Raw genomic sequence first — 27,751 nt, forward strand, 5'->3', positions numbered from 1 at the left:
ATTATGAACATTACAAATATTCGTGTCGTGGCGCACAAAGCCTGAAAAGGGCGGTAACCGCCACTGTAAATATTATAACTTGAGTCGTAAGACATGCAGTCATGATATAAGACATGACAATTTGTTTGTGCGTCTCACGAAAGTTTTTCTTTTAGTCTGCTACGTTTGAGCCACTACAATATTTTTTGATTATATAACAAATCGGAGGTCACGAATTAACAACATACACTAAAGTAATTATAACAAGATAACATGAACTATGAATTACGTGCCCCCAGCTCTACAGGTAGGTAATTGTGTGGCGACATAGCACAGTAGAACTATGAATTACGTACCCCCAGCTCTACAGGTAGGTAATTGTGTGGCGACATAGCACATCCATTGCTGCAACACCAATGGTTCCTACCGAAGTGTTGGAGGTTTATCTAGGCTACTCCTCGCCGCCTCATCCGCGTAAGCGGTGTCTTACAAAAAGCCTAGAAGTGGGCCGTGCTACAAGTTGGCAGATACGGAATCAAAAATGTAGAAAATCGGCCTGGTGTAAATGACCGTTGTAGTCGACAAACACCATGATTACCTCAAACAAACGAACAAACAAACTCTACAGGTAGATCTGACTATCGGGGGCTGAGAGAGGATTAAAAACTAAGAGTAATATACTGCAATTACTAATATTATTGACCAGTGGCGGCTCGTCCTATAGGGCAACTGGGGCATTGCCCCACCTAAAATTCTGTTCAATAACAATTTAACCATTTGAAGAGCTTCTTGGAGGTACAGAACTTCAATATACAATTAAATAGTATATTCATATTGAAATGAACCCGAATATTTTCGGCTGACACTCGTCAGGGGTAATCGTCAGCAACTAGTAGAGAATTGGAAAGAACATTGAATATCAACAATCGTATCACAAAATATGACGTCACCAGCATGAAATTTCGAATGAGAGAACGCTCAATATTGAACGTTCTCTCATTCGAAATTTCATGCTGGTGACGTCATATTTTGTGATACGATTGTTGATATTCAATGTTCTTTCCAATTCTCTACTAGTTGCTGACGATTACCCCTGACGAGTGTCAGCCGAAAATATTCGGGTTCATTTCAATATGAATATACTATTTAATTTAACCATTTATAGACGCACAGCAATCAGTATATACCGAGATCACGGCGAAACCCGCATTATTCTTGTGCTTTCGCTAACAAATGCCCATACATAGCGAATTCTCTGCGAAAATCGAATTCTCTTCTGTGTTTTCGCTTTGTGAATGCCTAGCCGGGGCTTGCCCCGGTAGCGCTCATAACAAGCTTTCACTATCTATTCTCTCAAAGCCGCGCACAATAAAGAAACGGTGATTTACTCTCTCCTATTCGTGAAATGGCCGAGCAAGAGGGGCAACTATGCCTGTCGCCCTTAAGGTGTGATGTAACAATCGTATCTATATCTGAACTCGGTTACCGTGATATGCGTTGACTCGACCTTTGCTGGTATATGTCGATTTTGACGGTGTTTCTCACCATGATAATTCTTGAAACTTGGTACGATATGTCGTGAAGGTAGTATTTAGCACTGCTCCAAGTTTCAGACTTGCTACTCAAAGATAAGGGTGGTAATTTCGTTTCCGAAGTTCAGTGTGTGCTGATCTATCATGTACATTGTACAGCAAACAGATTTTACTCAAAAGCCGGTATTGGTCTCCATTGATTTTGACGATGTTCCATACCGAGATCGGTCATGATATTTGGCACAGTAAGTCTTAATGTTAGTATCGACCGCTGTAATAAGTTTCAAGTTTGTCACTGAACTATGTGGGTGGTAATTTCGTTTCCAAAGTCGAGTGAGAGCTGACTCTTCATTTATCGCTAACAGATTTACGCAAAAGCCGTTATTGGTCTCTATTGATTTTAACGATGTTCCATACCTAGATCTGTCATGAGCTTTTGCACGGTATGTCTTGATTTTAGTATCGAACGCGGTGCCAAGTCTTAAAGTTGACGCTCAATGATTGAGGCAGTTATTTCGTTTTCGAGGTCGAGTATGGTAGAGATGCGCGCTGATCTGATACTTAGCCTACCTACATCATTGCGGATCTCACGGAAAAGCCGGTGTCTGTCTGTGCTAATCTAGTCTGCGTTCCATAACGAGATCGGTGATGATATTTCCAATGGTATATCTCGATGATCGCATGAAACAGCTAACTAAGATTCTCGGTTTGCATTCAAATATTCACATAATTTTATGTTCGCCAATGTGCATTTCACTGTGAAATTGTGGCCTTCAAACCATTTGCTTACAATCCCCTGTCAAATGCGATAGCTATTTCATTTTCGATGTCGGCTAACAGCTGATCATTCGATCAGCCTATTCCTCGATCTATTTTACTCAAAGTTCGGTGTTCGTCTGTTTGTATTGATTTTGACAGTGTACCATGCCGGAATGGGTTATGAGATTGCGAATGCTACTTCTCGATGATTTCATGTAACAGTATGCTAAGTTTACGGCTTTCATTCATGTATTTATTGATTAATATATTTTCCAACGGCGATTTGGCAGCAGACAGTAAGCCGTATGTGTTGCGTCACAATCTCCAGTTTCAAGGCCAAAATGTACTATGTTGTTCCGAGACCGAAGTTCCGAGGCTGCTGTCCTTAGTTCTTCAAAGACCATTCAAATTGATGTTCTGGATTCAATATGACAGGCCCAATCTATGAGATAACAATTGCGTATGTGTCCGAAGTCGTTAAACCTTTGCAGTTAGGCTTACGCAATCTCTCGAGTTCTAGTCATTGGAATTAGTCTGGTCAAGTCAAGTGCGAACATGAATCGTATTGAATCTTTGCTCCGTACGTAGGCTAGTTTACGCAGTTGCCTTTAGAGCGAAAATTAAAGGTCTAGAAGACTACTCCTTGTCGTTTTGACATATTCCTGTCTTTTCATTGTATCGCATTTTTGTGGTGTATTGAACTGATAAAATTGCTAATAAACCAATGATGATGATGATAGAAATTGTCCAGTCCATTGATCCAATCGTACGCCGGGTACCTCCGCTTTGGTTGCCTATCACCTGGTCGTAACTCGTAACCACCAGCTCAGTGGTCGTAACACACCAGGATCGTGTACGAAACACTTTCGGACGGCCTATCGATTTGCGTAATCTCTAACTCTACCATGAAATCATAACGCATGCTACTAAGGATGACCTGATAATTGATTCGTGGCATAGGGACGATTCTTAGTTCACGTACATTATGTAAAATAATCCTTTGATTAAAAAAAATGAATAAAACATTTGTTACCACACTTCAAGTCACGGCTCACCGGCAAACCTCTCGCGGCACCTACGTTAAAATCACTGTTGTCGGGAAATTCATGTGACCATCATATTAAAGTTACTTTTTTACGTTGGAAAACGCCATTGTGACGTCATGTTGATAAAAGTCGCTCGCAGCCCTTGCCCCACCACCCGATATTGTCACGAGCCGCCACTGTTATTGACGAAATTCAGTCTTCAACTTGAGATTGCCATCTTATTGGGGCCAAAGACCAACGTTTGGACTGGGGGACGAATTGCCGTTTTGGTCCTTATTCCAGCTGCATCCCACGCTAACATTATGTTTAAGCACATGGCCATGGCGGTAGGTCCCAATGTTGAGTAAATGATTGTGAAATAACGATTGGCACCCGTTTCAAGTAGAGTCATACGAGAATAAGAAGAACTGAACATAAAATTCTGCCTTCAACTTTAATACTGCAACCTGCAGTTACGAGAAACGGCAAAAACGGCTCGGTTATGATATATATATAATATATATATATATATATATTATCTGCTGTTGATTTTACTGCTTCGTTGTGGAAACCCCAATGTTTTATTTGACGAGTACAAAATATCAAATATTTGTCCTATTTCCGTACGTACTAGATGGGCCTACTGCTCGCCAAGCAGCAACGGTCAAACTGCGTTTAACTAAGCATTACCAAGCATCAACACATAAGTTACTATTCTAAACTAGGCAGAGCGGAGACAGATTATACTGCTGCAAGGTAGTGGCGTGTGGAGCGTGTTGATAACCTGATATAAAACACGGCAGGTGTTCTTACAATCACACTAATGTATGACGTAGCCTTTGACGTACGTACATCGAACATCTATTTACTGTGGATACTTCTTACGCAACGACGCGCAAAGCTAACTGCGGCTTCTGACGTAGCAATGAGCAGTGGCGTTTGAAAATCAGACGCTTGTGCTATCATGAACCTGGTACAATATCTCTTCCTTGTTCACAAATGTTCATGTCATAGTCCTTGTACCAATAAAAAGTAATCGTTCTTTCACAGACAAATCGATTAGATATGGGAAGTAGTCGATTACGATTACGATTACTTCGGAATTTTTTCGAATGTAATCGATTGCGATTACGATTACTTGAAAATGCTGTAATCTTCGTAATCGATTACGATTACTAATCGCGATTACCCCATGTCTGCTTGAGTATCAACGCCAACTACTTTGACCACATCTCTTTTCATGTTACTATTGAGAGTAAAACCTTTCCCACATATCTAGCACATGAAATACATCGACATGATTTCGAATGCGGGCTTTAGGCTACGTTTGAAACGAAATACTTATTTCGCACATTGCATTTGAAGTCTCTCGAATCGAGATGCGTCTTCGTGTGAGATTTCAGCACAGAATTTGTGGTAAATGCTTTCCCGCACACCTCGCACACAAAATCTTTTATGCCTAAATGCATTCGGATGTGCGATTGCGATGAAGACTTGACTGGAAATTGCATCCCGCAGATATCGCAACCATACACTTTGTCGTGTGTATGAAGGTTCATATGAACTCTCAGACTCGGAAGGCGAGCATATGCTTTCCCACATATCTCGCATTCAAATTCCCTCACACTGGAATGAACGTGGAGATGATATCTTAAAGTCCTCTCGCAACGAAATGCCTTATCGCAAATATCGCATCGATGTTGTCTAGCGACGCTATGGGTTTCCATGTGTCTTTTCATATCAGACTTAGTACGAAACGCCATCCCGCAAATTGCACATCTGTATTCCTTCGAGGCGGTATGTCTTTTCATGTGGAATCTCAGATAAGCATTTGCAGTGAACAATTTTCCACAAATTTCACACTCAATATTTCTTTTATTGACAGTATGAGTTTGCAAGTGTCTTCTTAGATCGGCTTTGTAGTAGAATTTCTTCTGGCATATCGTACATGGATATAGCTCCATGCCGCTGTGAATTGCTGCATGTCTTGCAATTGAAGCTTTACAACGATACTCTTTTCCGCATACATGACAAACGTATTCTTTGATATCATAATGGATGTTCATGTGGCTACACAACTCCGAACTGCTGACAAAGGCTTTGTCGCAAATCTGACATACGAAGTTCTTTATACCCAAATGCGATCGTAGGTGCCTCCGCAAATTACGTTTGTCTCCTAATTCCTTATTGCATACCGAGCACGTGTGTTTGACATCGCTGTGAACTTTTGGATATCTTTTGAAAATGGAGTCGGTTCGAAAATCCTTTCCCCCCATATCACATCGATATTCTCTGTGGTCCGCGGTATGAATTATTAGCATGTGTTTTTCCATGCTACGATTGTAACCAAATGCTTTGCCACAAATCTTGCAAACAAACTTTTTCACGCCGACGTGAAATATTTTCAGATGATATTTTAAAGATGGCCTTTGTTTAAACTCTTTCCCGCATATTTCACATTTGAGCTCAGGAGCATCCAAATGACGTTTTATGTGTATTTTTAAATAATCATTCCGAGTAAATGCTTTACCACATATTTCACATATATGCTCAGTAACACCCACATGACATTTCATATGTTTTTTCAACGCATCATTCTGAGTAAATATTTTACCGCATATTTCACATATATGCTCAGGAAGACCCACGTGAATTTTCATGTGTCCATTCATCGCACCAATCTCAATAAATTTTTTACCGCATATTTCACATATATGCCCAGGTACAGATACGTGAATTTTCATGTGCTTTTTCATCCTAGCCTTCTCAATGAATTCTATACCGCATATTTCACATATGTGTTCCGGAACAGTCACATGAATATTCGAGTGCCGTTTCACCGCAGCACTGTTGGTAAACTCTTTTCCGCAAATTTCGCCGGAATGGTTTTTGCTATCATTGTGACGATGCGAATGCATGGTGAATTTCCGCTTCCTCGCCATAACCTCTCGACTGTGGTTCGAAGGCTTTGTGATGATAACGGTAGCCGCGAGACTTCGCAAGTGAAGGCAATATCTAAACTACTATACATCTATCACAAAACTGTGGAAGTTCTGAATAAAGCATAAAATATATCACGCAACTATAGTAGAATATCGCAACATATCAAAGGGAACTGTTTCAGTATTGAAAGCAAAGCTCTATCTACTTCAGAAACCGATGGTGTACGGTATGAAACGTATAGTGGCGACCGCCAATTGCGGATATATAAAGTCAGGCTACGTGAGGAGAGTGTAATGTTTTACCAAGCAAGTACTTACTTTTCAAGACCCCCCCCTAAACAAACAAATAATTATTAGAGATAAGCATTTCAGCGTCGGCTATTACGGCTTCACACGACACATCAAGACTTTGAATATGACGTTTCGGCTAACATGTAATTGTGAAGAGTGATAACAAAAACCTCGGCGGCGAGGAAACCTCCCCATTTTGGTGTAAACCGATATATATGTCGAATTTTTCCTTGTCCATGGGCGCATAATCGGATGGCACATAATACATTGTCCTGGCAATCTAAGCTCCACCTTAACAATGCCGCCCGTAGAGACAAATTTTGCACCCCGTGAAGAAACGCCACTTTTAGTCGTGTGCGTCGGACGGAAGAAGTTCTTTACTTCAGCTGCGTTTCAACGATTCACAAATCTTTCGACTATATAGCAGACGGGAGGTCACAAAATAACAACTCACAACAAAGTAATTGATAACAACGGGTCTGCTGGGAGATGCAAAAGTATTAATTACGATCCCTAAATTTTCAAATAGACCAATGCCGTCAGTACCGAAGGTAGCTCTGAGCACGTGGGCAAGTAGTTGAGAATTCGACAGTAATACATGCAATTCCAATTTCATTGGCCTAATTCAACCATGCATTTAACTTTTTCGCGCTACTCGCGAGCAAACAACAACAGTATAGTAATCACCGATAACAAGAACACGATCGTAGGCTACTGATATCGTATGACGTGAAGGGCGGTATGAGGGCGAAGACCCCCAGATGCCTGGTTTATAACCGTTTGGGGGGCTGACGAAGTGCTGTTACGGTCCTGCATATAGCTAAAGCTAAAGCAAAAACTGCCTTCATAAATACAATTCTACGACTCGCTATATCCACTGTATTCGGTGAATACGTCATCTGGAATATTACTGCATATCCTATGTTCGGCGTTCTCAACAGGTCGCAGTCGCTCATAACTATGAAGGAGCGTGACAACAGTGGAACAACCTGTACTAGAGGCTATGTCAGCATTTCGCAGGGGGAATCTGCTATGCGCTTGAGAAGAATCGCAAACTATCCAAAGTGCAGAGAATCGCAAAAAGAATGAATGGATACGAAAATTGGAATGATATCCGCTTGTTATCAAAGAACGAAGATACCGTGATTGTAGACGTCGGAAATACCATATAGCTCAATAATTTCGCTCTGTTAGCAAAGATTGAAAATATGATATGGCACCGCCAAACCAACTCATAATAATCGTAAGCTTTCATATTTTCATCCGCTCAAGACACACAATGTACAATGCGATACACAAGACGCAATGAGATGGGATGACGAGACAAGGCATACCAGTGCTTCTCAACTTGTGGAATGCGGTCGGAATCGGGGATTTTCCCATATTGAATCCGGACCTTATCTGCATCAGTAATAATTTGACTTTTCAACAAATCCAAATACAATATTATCGTTTATTTGCAAAAATTTAATGCATTAATTTTGTTATTTTTATCCGATTCCAGATAAACAATATGTAAACGTCTCGGATAGAGCTATAATGTCGCCGTGATCTCAGGTTTTCAATATAATTCATGCGTACAGTTTAGTACTAGCACAGGAGCGTCAAACATACGACCCACGGGCCGCATCCCTCCCGTCAGATGATTTCAATTCTGAGTAGATTGAAACAAGAAAGCCCCGAAAAAGGCCCTATGAAATAGTGCACTCACAAAGAATGGAAAAGCCTGAAAGATCCGCGGAATAGAGACTAACATCTAAAAAGGAACTGTGACATCGGGCACAATAGGTCGAGGTGGATGCCAGTTTAAGAGACCGCAACTGCAACTGCAACTTGTCGTACGGCATCCTCCTATATGTTCATTACATCGCATTGTGTCTTATTGCATTGTACATTGTGTGTGTCTTGTTCAGATGAAAATATAATCTGACGGTTATTATTGAAGGCTTGTATCATCCAGCAAAATTTTAACAATTATTGAGATTTTTAGTAGGAAATACAGCAGGTTACATGCAGAATAAAATAGTTAAACAAAATATAATTCAAATATCCAAGATGGCAGCGCCGTATCACTTCTCACCCAAAAGTTTTCGGCCCCAAGATAAACCGGTATCACGATTTAATGATAATGATCCAAATCTCCTTTATTCCTAACACGCATACGCAGGGACAGATTACGAATAAAACAAACGTAGCATAGAAATATGGCAACTTTTATCGTCGTTAGCGCCATTGTTTTAGCTGTTTACAGCCAATCATCGTATTTTGTATATTCCGTTGTTTGTGAGTAACGGAGTTGCTAGAATATAACCCCTATGATCCGAAATATATATAATGATTGAGCTCGATAATACATTGTGCAAGTGAAAAATATGGTCATGGATTTCGGTAACATTATTGAATCAGTCGATTGCTGCGTCTCGCGACTCAAGTTGAGTTTGATGTGAAACCTCGCATTTTCTGGACTGGCATCTGAATGAAAACGGCAGAAGTCTCTCTTATTTGCGATAAATGTTGATTTTAACCTATAGCTATTTGTGAAAAATACATTTTAATAGTGTTGTTCTTTTAATTCAGATGTTGTTGCACAGTTTATTTTACGCACCAGTATTCTATAGGAATGTATTAGATGTATAGTTAGATGAGTATTGTGGTAAATTTTTGTTTTTATGATTTAGTGAAACTTTGGGGTTCCAGAAAACATGCACATTAGCGTAAGCGTTCCCAAGGTGACTTAAGGTAAGAACCACTCGGAATGTGCCCTCATATTTCCTTTGTCTGTGTCGTGCTGCCTTCCAAAATCGAACAGGCTAAAATTAAACTTCACCCCAATCTCAAACTGGTCATATCGTTATACCAATGTCTGGATCTTGAAGCGTACTCATCAGGTTAAAAACCAGTGATGTACGCGTTACTGTCTCCATGACAAAATCGATAACTCACGTGCTGATTATCCAACTCTTTATTTGTTCTCTCGCACGGCATATAATTGCATTTTCTCATTTTCAATTATGTCAAATGAAACAGCGGATTGCCTCATTTTACGGCATCCATTATATTACTTTCCAAAGAATTTCAAAGCCACATTAAGATGATTTGCATTTGAACGGAAACCATGTATGCGCTATCAATTTTGTATTTTGCGTGAACCATTACACAGCTTCTGTGACTATATAGATGTCATGGTGTACCGTGAATAATCATAAAGTCACAATGGCGCCAATATGCAGATTTCCTGACATCGTTTGACAATAACTGGAATTTATCCCAATAACTTACATCCTCAATCATAGCCAGAGGAAGTAGATAGCGAAGTACTTATTGTACTTAATTTTCATTATTTTGATTTTGAAAAGAAGCAAGTAGTTTGGAGAAAAGGTGAGCTCACTTTTATGATTGAAACTGTCATAATAGTCACTTGAAATAGCCACAGTATAACGTTAATCGAATATATTTTCGAAGAATCGACCTATTTGCTGCGTCATTAGTTCAATAGACACTTACGTGACCTTTGACATGGACCAATCAGATTGCAGTGTGATGTAAACAAACAGCGATGTAGGGCAAGCTTATAAGGATGGTGTGAACCTCTCAAAGGTTCAGGTTCGTGTGAACGCGTACCTTTTTGAAAGGCTCTGTGTTAACACGAACGTGAACCTCATGACGTCATGTGACGCACATTGTGAATTCTAACCCTACATTTCAGTGAAGTTATATCCACGGGCCGAGGCCGTACACGATACATAGCGACGATTCGGCGGGCCACATAATGCCGCAACGCTGAAGTACATATTGACGTTTTAAACGCCGCCAAATGTATCAAATGAAGCCATCAAATAATATAATAATCCCATAAAATCAATATTTTTTGTCGCTTTGCCAACAATTTCGACGAGGAGTTGCAAGGGAATATAAGCTTAAGCCTTAATGGTCTAGGCTAGACCGGACAATGTATTTGGAGTCTGACTATTGTCACATTAATATTGAGCAGAGTGTAAAACGGAGTTCTGTACTTGCTGTCGATAGTACCCCGTAAACAAGTAATACAGTAGCCAACACCCCAATCGTACAGATTTGGTTTTTGTGATACAATAAACATATCAAATCAAGATGGATCACGTACACTTGCTGGATTTTTTACATTAGACAACGACGTATTCTTTGTAACAATTTAAATGATTGGTTGAATAAGCATCATTCGCTGATTGTATTTCGTTCTTGATGTCGTGTGATTGCGGGTCAAGTTTACAGCAGAGACTCATTAAATAAAGGTGCATCCTTTTTTACACTGCCAGCGCCTTGCATAGAGTGGCCCGAAGTAGAAATGCAAAGAATTTAAACCAAAGACGTTATAATGACGTGAAATATTCTAATACATGAAAAAGGTTCACAGTGCAGAACCTGCCAAGGTTCGTTTGTGAACGTGAACCTCTAAATTTCTGAGGTTCACACCAGACATGGGGTAATCGCGATTAGTAATCGTAATCGATTACGAAGATTACAGCATTTTCAAGTAATCGTAATCGCAATCGATTACATTCGAAAAAATTCCGAAGTAATCGTAATCGTAATCGACTACTTCCCATATCTAATCGATTTGTCTGTGAAAGAACGATTACTTTTTATTGGTACAAGGACTATGACATGAACATTTGTGAACAAGGAAGAGATATTGTACCAGGTTCATGATAGCACAAGCGTCTGATTTTCAAACGCCACTGCTCATTGCTACGTCAGAAGCCGCAGTTAGCTTTGCGCGTCGTTGCGTAAGAAGTATCCACAGTAAATAGATGTTCGATGTACGTACGTCAAAGGCTACGTCATACATTAGTGTGATTGTAAGAACACCTGCCGTGTTTTATATCAGGTTATCAACACGCTCCACACGCCACTACCTTGCAGCAGTATAATCTGTCTCCGCTCTGCCTAGTTTAAAATAGTAACTTATGTGTTGATGCTTGGTAATGCTTAGTTAAACGCAGTTTGACCGTTGCTGCTTGGCGAGCAGTAGGCCCATCTAGTACGTACGGAAATAGGACAAATATTTGATATTTTGTACTCGTCAAATAAAACATTGGGGTTTCCACAACGAAGCAGTAAAATCAACAGCAGATAATATATATATATATATATATTATATATATATCATAACCGAGCCGTTTTTGCCGTTTCTCGTAACTGCAGGTTGCAGTATTAAAGTTGAAGGCAGAATTTTATGTTCAGTTCTTCTTATTCTCGTATGACTCTACTTGAAACGGGTGCCAATCGTTATTTCACAATCATTTACTCAACATTGGGACCTACCGCCATGGCCATGTGCTTAAACATAATGTTAGCGTGGGATGCAGCTGGAATAAGGACCAAAACGGCAATTCGTCCCCCAGTCCAAACGTTGGTCTTTGGCCCCAATAAGATGGCAATCTCAAGTTGAAGACTGAATTTCGTCAATAACAGTGGCGGCTCGTGACAATATTGGGTGGTGGGGCAAGGGCTGCGAGCGACCTTTATCAACATGACGTCACAATGGCGTTTTCCAACGTAAAAAAGTAACTTTAATATGATGGTCACATGAATTTCCCGACAACAGTGATTTTAACGTAGGTGCCGCGAGAGGTTTGCCGGTGAGCCGTGACTTGAAGTGTGGTAACAAATGTTTTATTCATTTTTTTTAATCAAAGGATTATTTTACATAATGTACGTGAACTAAGAATCGTCCCTATGCCACGAATCAATTATCAGGTCATCCTTAGTAGCATGCGTTATGATTTCATGGTAGAGTTAGAGATTACGCAAATCGATAGGCCGTCCGAAAGTGTTTCGTACACGATCCTGGTGTGTTACGACCACTGAGCTGGTGGTTACGAGTTACGACCAGGTGATAGGCAACCAAAGCGGAGGTACCCGGCGTACGATTGGATCAATGGACTGGACAATTTCTATCATCATCATCATTGGTTTATTAGCAATTTTATCAGTTCAATACACCACAAAAATGCGATACAATGAAAAGACAGGAATATGTCAAAACGACAAGGAGTAGTCTTCTAGACCTTTAATTTTCGCTCTAAAGGCAACTGCGTAAACTAGCCTACGTACGGAGCAAAGATTCAATACGATTCATGTTCGCACTTGACTTGACCAGACTAATGCCAATGACTAGAACTCGAGAGATTGCGTAAGCCTAACTGCAAAGGTTTAACGACTTCGGACACATACGCAATTGTTATCTCATAGATTGGGCCTGTCATATTGAATCCAGAACATCAATTTGAATGGTCTTTGAAGAACTAAGGACAGCAGCCTCGGAACTTCGGTCTCGGAACAACATAGTACATTTTGGCCTTGAAACTGGAGATTGTGACGCAACACATACGGCTTACTGTCTGCTGCCAAATCGCCGTTGGAAAATATATTAATCAATAAATACATGAATGAAAGCCGTAAACTTAGCATACTGTTACATGAAATCATCGAGAAGTAGCATTCGCAATCTCATAACCCATTCCGGCATGGTACACTGTCAAAATCAATACAAACAGACGAACACCGAACTTTGAGTAAAATAGATCGAGGAATAGGCTGATCGAATGATCAGCTGTTAGCCGACATCGAAAATGAAATAGCTATCGCATTTGACAGGGGATTGTAAGCAAATGGTTTGAAGGCCACAATTTCACAGTGAAATGCACATTGGCGAACATAAAATTATGTGAATATTTGAATGCAAACCGAGAATCTTAGTTAGCTGTTTCATGCGATCATCGAGATATACCATTGGAAATATCATCACCGATCTCGTTATGGAACGCAGACTAGATTAGCACAGACAGACACCGGCTTTTCCGTGAGATCCGCAATGATGTAGGTAGGCTAAGTATCAGATCAGCGCGCATCTCTACCATACTCGACCTCGAAAACGAAATAACTGCCTCAATCATTGAGCGTCAACTTTAAGACTTGGCACCGCGTTCGATACTAAAATCAAGACATACCGTGCAAAAGCTCATGACAGATCTAGGTATGGAACATCGTTAAAATCAATAGAGACCAATAACGGCTTTTGCGTAAATCTGTTAGCGATAAATGAAGAGTCAGCTCTCACTCGACTTTGGAAACGAAATTACCACCCACATAGTTCAGTGACAAACTTGAAACTTATTACAGCGGTCGATACTAACATTAAGACTTACTGTGCCAAATATCATGACCGATCTCGGTATGGAACATCGTCAAAATCAATGGAGACCAATACCGGCTTTTGAGTAAAATCTGTTTGCTGTACAATGTACATGATAGATCAGCACACACTGAACTTCGGAAACGAAATTACCACCCTTATCTTTGAGTAGCAAGTCTGAAACTTGGAGCAGTGCTAAATACTACCTTCACGACATATCGTACCAAGTTTCAAGAATTATCATGGTGCGAAACACCGTCAAAATCGACATATACCAGCAAAGGTCGAGTCAACGCATATCACGGTAACCGAGTTCAGATATAGATACGATTGTTACATCACACCTTAAGGGCGACAGGCATAGTTGCCCCTCTTGCTCGGCCATTTCACGAATAGGAGAGAGTAAATCACCGTTTCTTTATTGTGCGCGGCTTTGAGAGAATAGATAGTGAAAGCTTGTTATGAGCGCTACCGGGGCAAGCCCCGGCTAGGCATTCACAAAGCGAAAACACAGAAGAGAATTCGATTTTCGCAGAGACTTCGCTATGTATGGGCATTTGTTAGCGAAAGCACAAGAATAATGCGGGTTTCGCCGTGATCTCGGTATATACTGATTGCTGTGCGTCTATAAATGGTTAAATTAAATAGTATATTCATATTGAAATGAACCCGAATATTTTCGGCTGACACTCGTCAGGGGTAATCGTCAGCAACTAGTAGAGAATTGGAAAGAACATTGAATATCAACAATCGTATCACAAAATATGACGTCACCAGCATGAAATTTCGAATGAGAGAACGTTCAATATTTCGGAATCTGTCAAATTATACAAAAAATTTTAACAAATTCTTTGACACATTTCATCTATTTGGGACTCGATCAACGTAAAAGAATTGTTAATTATTTGATACAATATATTGTAGTTGAAGTATAGTAATAATTCTTATGGTTACCGCACTTGTAACGATTCACGGCCATAACTGGAATAATTAGAATGATGTAACTTTCAAATTGTCATGCATTTTGCAACAACATTGTTCTCAATTTTCAAGGTGCTGACCATTGGAGGAAGAATCTCCCTTAAGCCGGGAATTCACGATCCGTAAACGCGTCCGACTGTTTCTCTCCTCAAGCGGAAGCGACAGAGAAGAGGAACGAAGAGAAATAAGGAGCAGAAATAGCAAGAGTATGACAAGTCTCGTCCGTTCGCTTTAAAGGGGCACTGCGCTCAAAAAATGATGTGGTCTCAAATTGAAGAGTAGAACGAAAAAAAATTTTTGGCCGCAGCCGTTTTCTTCAGAACGCCACCGTAATGGAGCTGCAATTTATTGAAATTTCCATAGTTGCAGCAGTCGCGGCTCCGGATAATATCTTAACCCGTAACATGGCACGATGACTTCATCGTCGCACTTGCTCAACGCGATTACGCAGAGGACGAACTTTAGATAGTTGTCAGTCGATGTTATGAATGACTCATGTCTTGCACACCAAGGCGGCGCTCAACGTACGGTGTTAGGTCAGGAGGATTTGTGTCTGGAGCTTGTCACGACTCTATAGTATTTGCCAGTTGAATGATACTGAGATGCCGTTACAGTTGTATATTGATGCAGATACAGCTGTCATTTTCAAGATGTATTATTGACTGCACAGTGCACAACCTTTGGAGTAGTGGTCTTGCGGAAGAGACAGACACATGATATTTTGCATCATTTACCCATGGCATAGCAACTGTCTTGATACGGTCTAGTTTACTTGTTCAAGACACAGATGTATAGATAATCAACACGAAAATTTCATTCTCATCAAAGTTCCAATATTGTTGTGGAATTTTTTGTCGTAACATTGTTGTTCTCAGTTTCACAAACGAATCTTCTGTCTCCATCAGTTCATTCATGCAATTCCTTTGACACGTAGATATCGTAAAATTTGTTAAAATTATTAATGGTATGGAAGAAGATCTTGTTGATGAATTAACTTCTGATGAAGATACAGATGTAGAAGATTTCGATGATATCACGATATTTGGTGAGAGCCTGCCGTATCAATTCGAGCCACAATATTCAGAGGAGGAATTCGCCCGTCTTGTTGCAACTCAAGAAGCACAAACTCATGTCTCTGTAAGTATTGTACATGTGTTTCTTGAATGCTATTTATCAATCTCATTGTATTGGTCAAAGGAATCGTCAGAAAACCAGAGTCAACTTCGGACACTTGACAACAATGAATGGTGCAGTTGCTTGAACTGTGCATCCATGACAAACCAGAATGAACGCGTCTGCTGCAGGGAAATACAACAAATAATGGAGCTTCTGGGGAATGGAGGGTCGACTTGCATAACAGAACATGACGATTTTCTCGTACATATACATCCCTCCATTCTTGAAACGTTTTTCAAAGTGAACAGGAAAAATTGGAATAATAACAATCAACCACATGGTCCTGGCAGAAGGCTTTCTAACAAGTGGGTCCTTGAACATTTTGTTTGTGTTGTTTAGTATTGGACCTATATGTATGCGACAGGGTCTTGGGACTTATGACATGGTTCCTGGATATAAACGGCAATCTCCTGCATTCTTTACATTTTCTCGCATGCTTTTATATAAATGCCTACACTTTATAAATTGGGAGCATTATACTGTCATATATATGCTGCTATTACTTTTCAGCATTATTTTTATTGCTGCAATATACTTTGATATTTTCCAATTGCAGACAATATCGCTTGGTGTCTTATCGACACATACTGGAATGGATTATTGATGGCGACGTTTTGGGTAGCAAAAACAGGATGCCCTTGCCAGCCTGCATCGTGACTGCTATAAGGAAAAAGTACCCTAGTGATGATGGACTGTATGTCGGTTTCAAATGGCCGATAGAAAACGAACTGTGATTGATAACACTGCGGCTATGCTATATAAGTCGAAATCAGTTCTGTTGCTGTATTATTACACAGTGAACTGGAACTGTTTGCATTCTATATTCCACGAATGCCTGCAGTGCCTGATACATCAAGACTACTTTGCTTACTCGTTATTTATTAAAATAAATAATAAAAAAGAAACATCCGAGGACTTTATAGCCAGGGTATTACAACGGGGCAGTCAGGCAGTGTGGAAGAATGAAATTGAGCTATTTAGCTCAGCACTGCACCACATTCCATTCAACTTGAAGATAGGGATTAGTAATTCACGTTCTAGAACGACGTTTTGAAAGTAATTCCTCTTTAGAGGGGGCTGGTTCTGGTGCAATGCTGACTGGATGCACACTTCTTGAAATGTTACTGGGAAAGTTGATGCCAGTGCAATTCTCAGTAGTTCGCCTCAAAAGCTCTCTCGCATAGTGGTTCGTCTTCTTTCCATACATGTTTTTCAAGATCCACTCTTTTGCTGACCGAGAGTAACATTTTTTGTATCGTGGAGCACCTGCTTAAACAAATAAAAAGTAAGTAACTAAGTACCTTGACTTGCAAACATTTCATCTGTACAGCAAACCTGCTCGTGTCACCGCCTGAAATCTACCAACATTCTCATTGTGGTCCAGGACAGCCAATTTGGTTCGTGCAAGCATCGTGTCATAAGTAAAATGAAGACGTTTAGGTGCAAATTTCAATATGACGTTGTGATAAACTTCCAATGATCCTAAAAAAGTAAGGTGTGAATTGTAATGATCTGACCATGCTCCGAAAACTGGTGTGCAGATGTGATGAGTCAAAAAATTACCAGTATGTTTGAACAGAGTCATCTGCTCCAAATCCCGGATCAAACTTTTGTTTTCTATCAAAGATTTCAATGCTTTGAAACTAGGAGATCCACATTGCAACCATCTAGTTCTTAGGCACTGATCCCCAGTCAAAGTGCCATGGCTGCAGGAATATGTCTCCCCGTCAACTGTCCACTCATGTTCGCCGGTGATGTGATGCAGAAGAGATAACCATCTTCTTTTTAGCACCTGCAATTGCATATTGTTATATAAAAAGTTCCTAATTTGTGATGTCAGACATAGTTGATATGTAGACTTACACTGCTATCTTGACCACAATACTGACAGCACCACCACAAGTGATTAGTGATGCTTCTTGTCCATAGTAGCAAGTCTTCCATACCTTTCTTCTTACCCAGAGACACCAACTTTTTTTTCAGTCCTGAGAAACGGTTAGTAAGGCAAAAGAAGATTCAAATAATAACAGTATTCAGTTACCTTTGCAGACATGCCACACATCAAACTGGTGATTGATTGATGGATATTTATCCTTCAACAATTTCCTGATGCTTGGTGCCCGGTCAGTCACAACGGTTTCAATCGGCAAACCTTGAGCAAGTAATGCATCCAAGGCACGCTCCATACCAACTTTTTCCATTGCAACACTGCTGGAGCACTCTGTTTTTTGAACCAATTCGACGTGGACAATCTTCTCAGTCTTCTCCTCCATAAATGAATAAACCATATATTTTGCAGAAAACCCAGGTGAGTCCGATCGCCCATCACCCATCAGTGTAATTGGTTTACATTGACCCTTCATGTCCCGTAAAACATCCTCCATATGTTCCTCATAGTAGGTCGCAATAGTTGGCAAAATGTATTGCGATTGTATTTCATAAAAACGACGTTCCGAAATGTAGTTAGTGTCCAGTAATTTGAAAACATCTGCAATATCAGTGTACGTGGCTCCCGAATATATTGTCGCGCCAACAGTAGAAAGGTTCATTGCCGACATCTTTCTGATTTCTGGTGAAGAATTCCAGATCCTGGTTTCAGAGCAGTTGTGGCATACAATTGCCATGGACATGTGAGAACCCTTGTACGTCGTCTTAATTTCAGTCTTTGAACAGCATAGCTAAAAAAAGGTGTACATAAAGAAGATGCACATGGCACAAAGTGCTGCAACATGACTTACTTCACACTTGCTAAATGCCTCTCGAAGTAAATGTTGAAATACCAGAATTGTCCTACTTTCATCAATTTGTTGACTGTTTGTCGCATCCTCACTACACAGGCTTGTTTCAACATTTGAAAGAGGCTCGATCGTGCTGAGTGACGACGTAATGCTGCAGTCCTTGGTAACAAAATGATGGGTTGTTATTTTGATGTACTGTGATTAGAAAAGTAGCAGGGCTATCTCACGTCACAATCACCTTTGCTACGTTTAGAAACGGGGCTTTCAAACGGATCAGGATGAGTTCTCCTTGGTTCTTTCAACTTTATTGGAGTCTACCGAGAAATAAGTTATGGAACACATTAGCCTGACTTTGTACAAAGTTGGTATACCCGTCACCACCTTGAACACAGGCGATTTTGTATTGCCGGATGGACGGCAAACTGGTGCCGTGAAGTCGGAGTCTGATGACTGAATAGAAATATGTTGAAGATATTACTACGCACGGTATGATATGGGATATCTACTTACATGACTCGATTCAGTAGCTGCACCAGCAAGAAGTTCGTGTGAGGTTCTTCTCACCACAATCTACAATATTTGTCAAATAATAACCATCAAGTGGACAAATTGGGGTCACTGTGCAAGTGCACTAACCGCAATCTTAGACGAAGCCTTTTTTCATGCAATTCCAATGACTACACAATAAAGACGATGCACACATATTCATGCAAGAATACCTTCTCAAATCAATTAACTCAAGTGTACTTACTTGAAGCTTCTGCGTGGAAGGTCTTTTATTGATGGCTGTACTCGATTTCGATTCAATAAAATCTGAATCCGATGACTGAATAAAAACGTTGCAAATCCCTATGGAATCATTGTGATGTGAAATTGAAAACAAGGACTTACATTGCAAGATTCTGGAGTTTTAGTGACTGGAGATTCTTCAATTGCTGTTGTTTTCGCAACCGTCTGTCAAGATAAAAGTTATATAATGCATATAGGGAACTTTAAATATAGTTACCCACCAATACCTTAGACTTGGTGGGGTTCCCACCAATCAATTTCGAACATGTTGAGCCCATAAAATCCGAGTCAGATGACTAAACGGAGAGGACCAAAAGTCAATCCAACATGTCTTAGGGAAAAGAAATGCAGCCTTACTTGACAAGATTCCTCCAAAGATTGATCTTCCTTCAAAACTATAGTCAATTTGTGATCTGTTACGTTCTTGGTTTTATAGAACTTCTTTGTAAGATCCAACGAAGGTACAGCTTCTGTCAATAAATACAAAGGAACATTTTATAAATATACACAAGAGTTTGCTAGAGATGATTGCCACCAACCCTTTTTAAGTCGTCGACGCTTGCTATTTCCTTTATGATGACGAATAAAATCGCTTTTCTTGAAATGCTTACTGCATACAAATATATTTTTCTGCTCTATCTTGGTCGACGAGATTCCTATGGCACTAAACCACTGTCGTCTTAGTGCAATTTCAGAAGGAATTTTATGAAGAGTATGCGATTCGTCATTCCTTTTGACATCACACGATGTAACGGCACAACTTCTCCATGTCATTGCAGCTTGCTATAATGTCAATGTATATTCTATATACTATTACGAAGACTCTGAGTAAAGCAAAACAATAACGTAGACAAGTGCTTTTCAACCTTTTTGAGCTCCATTCGTACTTTTTTTTAAAAACAATTTAATTCGCACCAGCCAGCTGGAATTTATTACACAAAAAGAAAATGAAAAGCTTATCACTTTTTGTATTTGTAGACCTTCCTGTAGGTACAGAGCGTCATTATTTCACATTTAGTGTATCGTATTGCTGATTAATCAAATACTAAAATCACTGCAGTAGAAAAATCACAGATATCGCACTTCCGCTGTTCTCAAGGTCTTCGTTGCTTTTTCTGCGGGTATCGTGCAGTTATCTCTTTCGAAGCTTAAAGGGCGAACCCATGAACAATATTCACTCGCAACAATATCACTTTCCACTAAATCGACGTATTATGTCAACGCTATATGAATGTGTGCCGAAATTCCAATACTTCGCATTCAAATCAACACTGGCATCACACACTATTTCCTATAATGTAGGGTTATCATATTTTGGATTCGGGAAAGGAGGACGTTCGCACAAGTACGAACCGTCATACTTTATTCTGTAGCCGTTTTTCAGAGAAACAGTAATTTCTTATCCACAACACGAATACCACCAGTCAGGGTTCCCCATGAACATGACAAAATTCATGACATTCAAAATTGGTGGTTCGGGTACTGTAGGAAAATTCATCATCCCTAACCAAAATCCAACGGCACGCAAACCTAACCTGAGCCCACAACTCCGCAGCTGACCCTTATTCATTATATTGTAATGTTACTAATCCCCAAGCCATAATTTTAAGATACTCTCAAACCCTCATCTTATGATTCTCCAACCTGAATGCGAAACCAATTATGACCGCTCTGAATTTTGAAATGTTCAGAGGGCACACTAATTGGTGATGGTAATGTTTTATACATAACATAAGAATAGGACATGATCTATTCCTTCCCTCAAGAAATAGAATACACTAGGCCCGATTACTAGAAAAATCTAGTGACTGAATATCGTCCGTGAAACGCCGTATCTACACCACCTTGGCGTGTTAGACATATTTGCTTCAGAACATCGGCTGACTTCTATCAGAAGCTCGTCCTCTGCGTGACTGCGTAATCGCGTCGAGCAAGTGCGACGATGAAGTCATCGTGCCATGTTACGGGTTAAGATATTATCCGGAGCCGCGACTGCTGCAACTATGGAAATTTCAATAAATTGCAGCTCCATTACGGTGGCGTTCTGAAGAAAACGGCTGCGGCCAAAATTTTTTTTTCGTTCTACTCTTCAATTTGAGACCACATCATTTTTTGAGCGCAGTGCCCCTTTAATGCGTATTCCCATCCGCGAAGCGCTAAGTAGTAGATGGGAAAACTAATGGGGCGTTTGGTTAGCGCTTATATAAGGTTGACTCCAGCGCTGTATTTGCTAAATGTTGCGGTGAAATAGGGGTGGTGTCTTTTGGTATCAATATTGACTATTAAAAGACAATTTGTTAGTGGTCATGGATTTGTTCGGCCAGTATGCAGTAATTTCTGATGGTCACTTCCCGGGCTTCTGTCGTCTAACCCCTCATGATAGTTATTCTGCTTCTAGTAAGACTGTCGATTCTAATGTTTTATCGTATCATTTGTCGGAGGTTTCGCTCGCTTTATTTACAACCTTTTGCTCTCTGCTAGGTCAATTACTTTCCTGTCTGAGTATCATCACTAAAGCCTAAGAAACTGCACTAATTCTCATTTTATTGTCTTGCTGGTTATCTTGCTGTCAATTCTAATAATTTGGTAATGTCTATACCAGTGCAGCCACTCAAATGTGTTGTTCTCTGTACACAATATTGTTAGGTATTCAGCTTTCCAGGCAGAGTATCATTCCACTTTCTAGACTTGAGTATATATCTCTCCAACTGTCAGCTGTCAAATAACTGATTCATTTGGATTGTTGAATTGATCATTTTTGACAGAATGTGAAGAAATTTTAGTCAAGAATTCTTTTTTGTGTTAGTGGCTGTTTTCAAAGATTGCTGAAGTAGTCATTGTTGATCTTGATAATCAAGTAGAAGTGGTGATTGAAGTCAGTTCTCTAGTCAAGAATTCTTTTTGTGTTAGTGGCTGTTTTCAAAGATTGCTGAAGTAGTCATTGTTGATCTTGATAATCAAGTAGAAGTGGCGATTGAAGTCAGTTCTCTAGTCATATAATAATAAAAAATATGATAATAAAAAACTTGAAAACTTGAGTGGAAATAGTCCAGAATCCAATCCATTTTAGTAAGTATGGGTGAAAAAATGTAGTAGTCATTCGTTACTCGCTACCTCTGCCGCAGTACAAATGTCTTAAAAATTATTCGTCATTTTCATTTTATTTCTGCAGGGTGTTGAAAAGAAAACGCCAGAGGGATTATCCTCATCAGACGATGAAACCTTCTGATTATACTGACTGTTCTCAGTTTCATTCATTGCTACTTGGCATTCGTTCGTTTCATTTTTTACACCCGCATTATTTACTTCGTTGGTTTCATTTTTTACACCCGCATTATTTACTTGTCAATTCGTTTAGAAATAAATTACCGCAAATGTGATTAATATGTAGTAGATAATGTGGTGTGTGTGTGTGTGTACGCAGCCGTGATCAGGTTATGCCCAGTGGTAGAAAACAGGTTATTATATCAGGATCTCCTTCTAATGTAGGATCTACATTCTACTCACCATGTTTAAAGGCTGTAGCATCTGCATAATATTAACATTATTGAAGGACATAGAAAAGACGTTGAATTGAGTCGACACAAAATCCCCCTTTCTACGACCTTCCGAGATCTAATATCTACTATATCGGGCTCGGCTTTTCTACATCTTTGGTCGGTCCGTGACGACTTTCCTGCCGGTCCGCGAGGTATATTACAATTTTATACCTTATTTTCAAGATGCAATATATTGAAGACTTGTCCATTGATGAAATAAATAATACATCAAATTTTAAACTGATTCAGAACTTCGCTAGGGGACATTAGGGCTGGAAACATTGGATTTGACTTGAAGTTCAAGACATGTCATTTGACGACACGCGAGCGACAAGTCACGAGTTTACTCACTAAACCGCTCAGTTTGCGTGACCAGTCGTTTTCAATTTATTCAGTTTATGCAGGACCGTGCCTAACTTGGGCAACCGAAACCACTGAATTTGGGAGGTACCGAGCTTGAAGGGGGCCCAAAATTATTTCGCAAATGAACATAAATTATAGAGTAAAATTGAAACATTTATCAAAAAGTTTCAATTTCTTTTCGCGCCTCGCCCGACTTAGTGCCACTAAATGTCTTGCTAATTGGGGGCACCCGTTCTCAGAAATAGGCTTCGGCGTCAGCCATTACCTCGCCACTACATACTAACACATAATGCAGTGCAGGCTAACATGGGACTCCCAACTGTGTTCCAAAATTTCGGATTTCACTTTGTTGAAAGAAAACCGATAATAAGTCTAACTGTCCATAGGCGCTTAAGTGTGTGGCGCGGATCTCGCTGTCCTGGCAATCTGTACCCACCAAGATAATTGCGATCCCACAGAAAAAAATTATTTGCCAGTGAAGAAATACCAAGTTGGAATCGTGTGCAGCTTTTAGTTTAGTATGCTTGAGCGATTTCAATATCTATTCACTATACAACAGACAGTAGGTCACGAAATAATGACGTGCAACGAAGTAATTGTAACAGGCCTGCCCGAATATGTTTAATTATTTTATACGTGCCCTAAATTTCCAAGACGACACTTCACTCAGCTCTACCGGAAAATTTGACACTTCGTCGCAGTGGAATCAAATTGATTTATGTCCAGTTTTCAAATTTTGAAGGTACATTTTTAATACTTGAAAAAAATCAAGTTTTTGAAAAATATTCATTTTTTTTCGGCCATGTCTTGGCCATGGTTATGTCTGTTTCACTAATTCAAAGTAAATCAGGGCCAATATATGGCTGAAAGAAGATGAAAACTTTACGTAAAGACAATTTTCTCTAAATGTGTAAAATGGACATAAGTCACTTTGATTCCACTGCGACGAATCTGAAAGGAAAAGAATATTATAGCAATAGGCCTATATATGCTATCACCGATATTGTTGACCTATTCAGTCATGAATGAAAGAATATTTTCGCTATTGACCAGATTAGGCTACATAAACTTTCTGCTTACACTGAGTAGAATGAATTTGCTCACAAATACTGGCGAAAATATCCATTCAACTGTGGGTTCTGGCGGCGAAGACCCCCAGAAGTTTGGCTTCTCGCCGTATGAGGCCCAAAACCAACATATTTGGGGTGGCCGACGAAGTGCATTTTCGACCAGGATATTTTGGATGGCTGTTGTCAGGTGTTTTCGTGCGACCCATTGTATTCGTGGTAGTCAGAGTAGCTACGTAGGTTAGTAATCTATAGCTAAACCCACGGCCTTCGGCGCGAAAAATTGTTTACAAACGACTCTCGGCGGTAGAACGTTTATCTGGACAAGGCAATTTTACCTCGACTCGGCAGACTTGCTACCGTAAAATCACATGCATGTCAGCATGAGCATAATTAACTAGCATTAAAAGCCTCCAAATGTCATTCTCAGCACCATATACTTGCAAAAGACGGCTACATAATTTACATTTTGGGTTGATTTCAATCTTTGAAAGGTCACCGGTCCGGCGAATATTTTTAGAAATTTTACAGGTCCGCGAGGTGAAAAAGGTTGAGAACCACTGGTCTACATCACAATATTTCATCGTACGCTTCTTGATATAATAACCTTCTCCCACGCAGTCTTGCTTCGGATGGGAAATTGCGGTGCGTTGAGCAGAACACCATGCTAACATAATTGTTTCATTTGACCGTTTATTATTCACAATGAGTCTACAACGGTAGCCCTACAAACTAGGCTACAAGCTGAAAATGTCAAATGATAAGTTCATCAATAGCCTATATATAGGATATGGTTCATCGACAGTGCAAACATTTACGATACAAACGAAATGCAGGTGGCTAAAATGTTTTGACTTTGCCAACAATTCTGACAATTTTTTGACCTAACGCTACAATTTTGAAAAAACGTCGAGTTATTTTGACATGTGATAAAAATTCTACTTGTATTGTAAGGCTGCGTCTCCTACAGTGCATAAGGAGATTCGTGGATCGTAGTATAATGAATCTGGTAATCTCTGTACCAAGGCGTGGAATTCAAGTTGCATGGAACGTCAAAGAAACCATTCCTGTCATGCAAATTTTACGGCAGGCCAAATAGACTTTGAAATCTGCTATTATTCCATAAGATGCTTAATTTGTTTTACGCCTGCCTTGTTTAGAACTTCCCTAATTTTTCGACAGCTTTAATAGGCCACGTATATAGCCTATACTTCCACCTGCTACCCTGATCATCACGAAGTTTACGAATCACAGTCGAGAGGTCATGACGAGAAAAGGCGAATTCAAGAAGCATTCGCAATTTCACAGCGATAGCAAAAAACATTCCTGCGAAATATGCGAAAAAGAATTTACTGGCAATGCTGCGGTGAACAGTCACATCAAATTTCATGTGGCTACTCCTCCGGAGTGTATATGTGAAATATGCGGAAAAGAATTTACTGCCAAAGCTGGCATGAACAGACACAAGAAAATACATCTGGGTGCTCCTAAGCATACATGTGAAATATGCGGAAAAGAGTTTCTCTGGAGACAAAATTTAGGACGTCATTTGACAATATTTCATACCGGTTTGAAGAATTTTGTTTGCGAGATTTGTGACAAAACATTTGCTTACAACAGTAACCTGAAAGAACACATGCATATGAGACATATCGCCGGCCGCAGAGAATATCGATGCGATATATGCGGGAAGGATTTTCGGACTAACGCCAGCCTTAAAGGATATTTGGAAGTTCACTGTGACGGTAAACATCCGTGCTGGATATGCAATAAGGAATACACCAGAATAAAATATTTGAGGAGACACCTACAAATACATTACGGAATAAAGATCTTTGTATGCAGTTTCTGCGACATTGCGTTTCCCAATAGTGGGTTGATCAATCAACACATGGACATGCCATTCTGATCATCTACCCGGGAAAGGGTATCGTTCAACAGCTGAACTCAGAAGACATATCGTAGTTCACTGCAGGTTGGTTGGTTGAATAAGGAAAATTGGTGCACCGACTACGAAGTCATTTCGCACCATGACTCAAGGACCCATAATAAAGTCCACGTTGACAAGCAATCAGATGACTCGCCCGGTGGCATTTACAAATTCCACTACTTTTATAAACATTCTGGGATCAGATAGTAAATTGTCCAGTACAAAACATATGCCTAATTGGTCGGCGGCTCTTTTAAGTGAAGTTCGGTGGACGTCGTATCTGCTGCACTGATGGATCAAAAATTGTCCGACCGATTCCTCCGAGTAACAAATTTCACATAGTCCATCATCATGGCACCCAATACAGTACAGGTGTCCGTTGAGTTTGCAATGGCCTGTCTGGAGTCTAAATAGCGTTGTACTATATTGTTTATCCAGCTTATCCATTTCCTTGGGGCTTTCTTTGTCTTCGGTGAAGCGTCGATAGTGCAAACCAGTCGCTGCCGCATTGAACTCGGAGGTCCACCACCTTTCGGATTGCTCGTTTATGATAGTCTTGCATTCCGATAGTGTTATTTCCAGACATTCTTCGTCGTTGACTCCTGCTTCGCCCACGGCGGCCTCCTTTGCGAGGGTGTCTGCGACGTGATTGAAGCCGACGCCTTCGTGACCTGGAATCCATATAAAAGCAATATTAATCTCTCTTTTCAAGAGATCTAAGCATACATCGCATATTTTGGAAATTAAATGATGAGTCGAGGAACGGTGCTGTATCGCGTCCAAAGCGCTTAGACTATCCGAAAGAATGGCTATACTATTATGACTTGGCGGCTCGCATTGTCCGGAAACCCATTCCAGAGCTTTGTAGATCGCGAACAACTCTGCTGTAAATATAGATGTTGTTTTGGGGATTCGAAATTTCGAGGAGATGTTCAAAAGATTGACATGAAAACTACTACCACATCCGCTGTCCATTTTTTAGCCATCAGTATATATTTTTAAATATAAGTCATAGTTGGTTTCTACGTAGTCTTGACACTCACGTCCGAACGGTGAGTTAGGATGATGATAAGTCAAACTTCGGAGACATGTATCAACTTTTGCCGGTAGGTCAATCCATGGCGGAAGGGAAATTGGGCTGGAAACCGCAATGTCAAGTCCCCTTATGCTTGATATTTGAGTGTACATATTAAAAGTGGTAAACTTGATCGAATCTGGGAAAATTTCGTGCCAAGAGTTCTCGCATAGTGTTCGACATGGATGTGCTGGGTGAGATCGGACGTAGCACTTGTATATTAAGCAAGCTCTGCGGTGGCGAATGTGAATCGGTAATTCATTCGTTGTATGTTGGAGTGTACAAATCGGGGTGCTTTTCATTGCCCCGCAACAAATTCTCAAGGCGGCGTTTTGTATCCACTGGATACGGTTTGAATTGTATTTTGGGCTAAACATATATGCCTCAA

At 40.1% G+C, this 27,751-nt stretch overlaps 4 protein-coding genes across 9 annotated transcripts; 1 reads left to right on the forward strand and 3 right to left on the reverse strand.

Moving 5' to 3' along the window:
• Positions 1-4,493: 4,493 nt before the first annotated feature.
• LOC145441038 (uncharacterized) lies at positions 4,494-6,358 on the reverse strand. Its single transcript, XM_080318823.1, has one exon. It carries the CDS (start codon positions 6,235-6,237, stop codon positions 4,612-4,614), a length of 1,626 nt encoding a protein of 541 aa, XP_080174949.1. The 5' UTR covers positions 6,238-6,358; the 3' UTR covers positions 4,494-4,611.
• Positions 6,359-15,129: 8,771 nt separating this feature from the next.
• Positions 15,130-16,767, forward strand: LOC145440756 (uncharacterized). The gene is made up of 3 exons (XM_080318502.1): positions 15,130-15,823; positions 15,884-16,167; positions 16,419-16,767. Exons 1-3 carry the CDS (start codon positions 15,653-15,655, stop codon positions 16,594-16,596), a joined length of 633 nt encoding a protein of 210 aa, XP_080174628.1. The 5' UTR covers positions 15,130-15,652; the 3' UTR covers positions 16,597-16,767.
• Positions 16,768-16,874: 107 nt separating this feature from the next.
• On the reverse strand, positions 16,875-20,222 carry LOC145440755 (uncharacterized). Of its 6 annotated transcripts, XM_080318500.1 has the most exons (14): positions 19,929-20,222; positions 19,747-19,859; positions 19,611-19,685; positions 19,492-19,554; positions 19,352-19,426; positions 19,111-19,170; positions 18,982-19,050; positions 18,828-18,914; positions 18,601-18,759; positions 17,904-18,540; positions 17,726-17,847; positions 17,426-17,654; positions 17,198-17,344; positions 16,876-17,131 (listed from the first exon to the last, which is right to left on the reverse strand). In XM_080318500.1, the coding sequence occupies exons 1-14, from the start codon at positions 20,161-20,163 to the stop codon at positions 16,893-16,895; spliced, it is 2,310 nt and encodes a 769-aa protein (XP_080174626.1). In that variant the 5' UTR covers positions 20,164-20,222; the 3' UTR covers positions 16,876-16,892. The 6 variants fall into 6 exon arrangements, with proteins under 6 accessions (XP_080174624.1, XP_080174627.1, XP_080174621.1 ...); XM_080318498.1 differs by having other exon boundaries at positions 16,875-17,131; positions 17,198-17,654; positions 19,617-19,685; XM_080318501.1 differs by having other exon boundaries at positions 16,875-17,131; positions 17,198-17,654; positions 18,051-18,540.
• Positions 20,223-26,429: 6,207 nt separating this feature from the next.
• Positions 26,430-27,263, reverse strand: LOC145442027 (uncharacterized). Its single transcript, XM_080320008.1, has one exon. The coding sequence runs from the start codon at positions 27,261-27,263 to the stop codon at positions 26,430-26,432; it is 834 nt and encodes a 277-aa protein (XP_080176134.1).
• Between the last annotated feature and the right edge of the window lie 488 nt (positions 27,264-27,751).

Source organism: Botryllus schlosseri, chromosome 6 (genome assembly GCF_051294905.1).
Source record: "Botryllus schlosseri isolate E-star chromosome 6, Bs_hap1, whole genome shotgun sequence".
Taxonomy (NCBI): domain Eukaryota; kingdom Metazoa; phylum Chordata; class Ascidiacea; order Stolidobranchia; family Styelidae; genus Botryllus; species Botryllus schlosseri.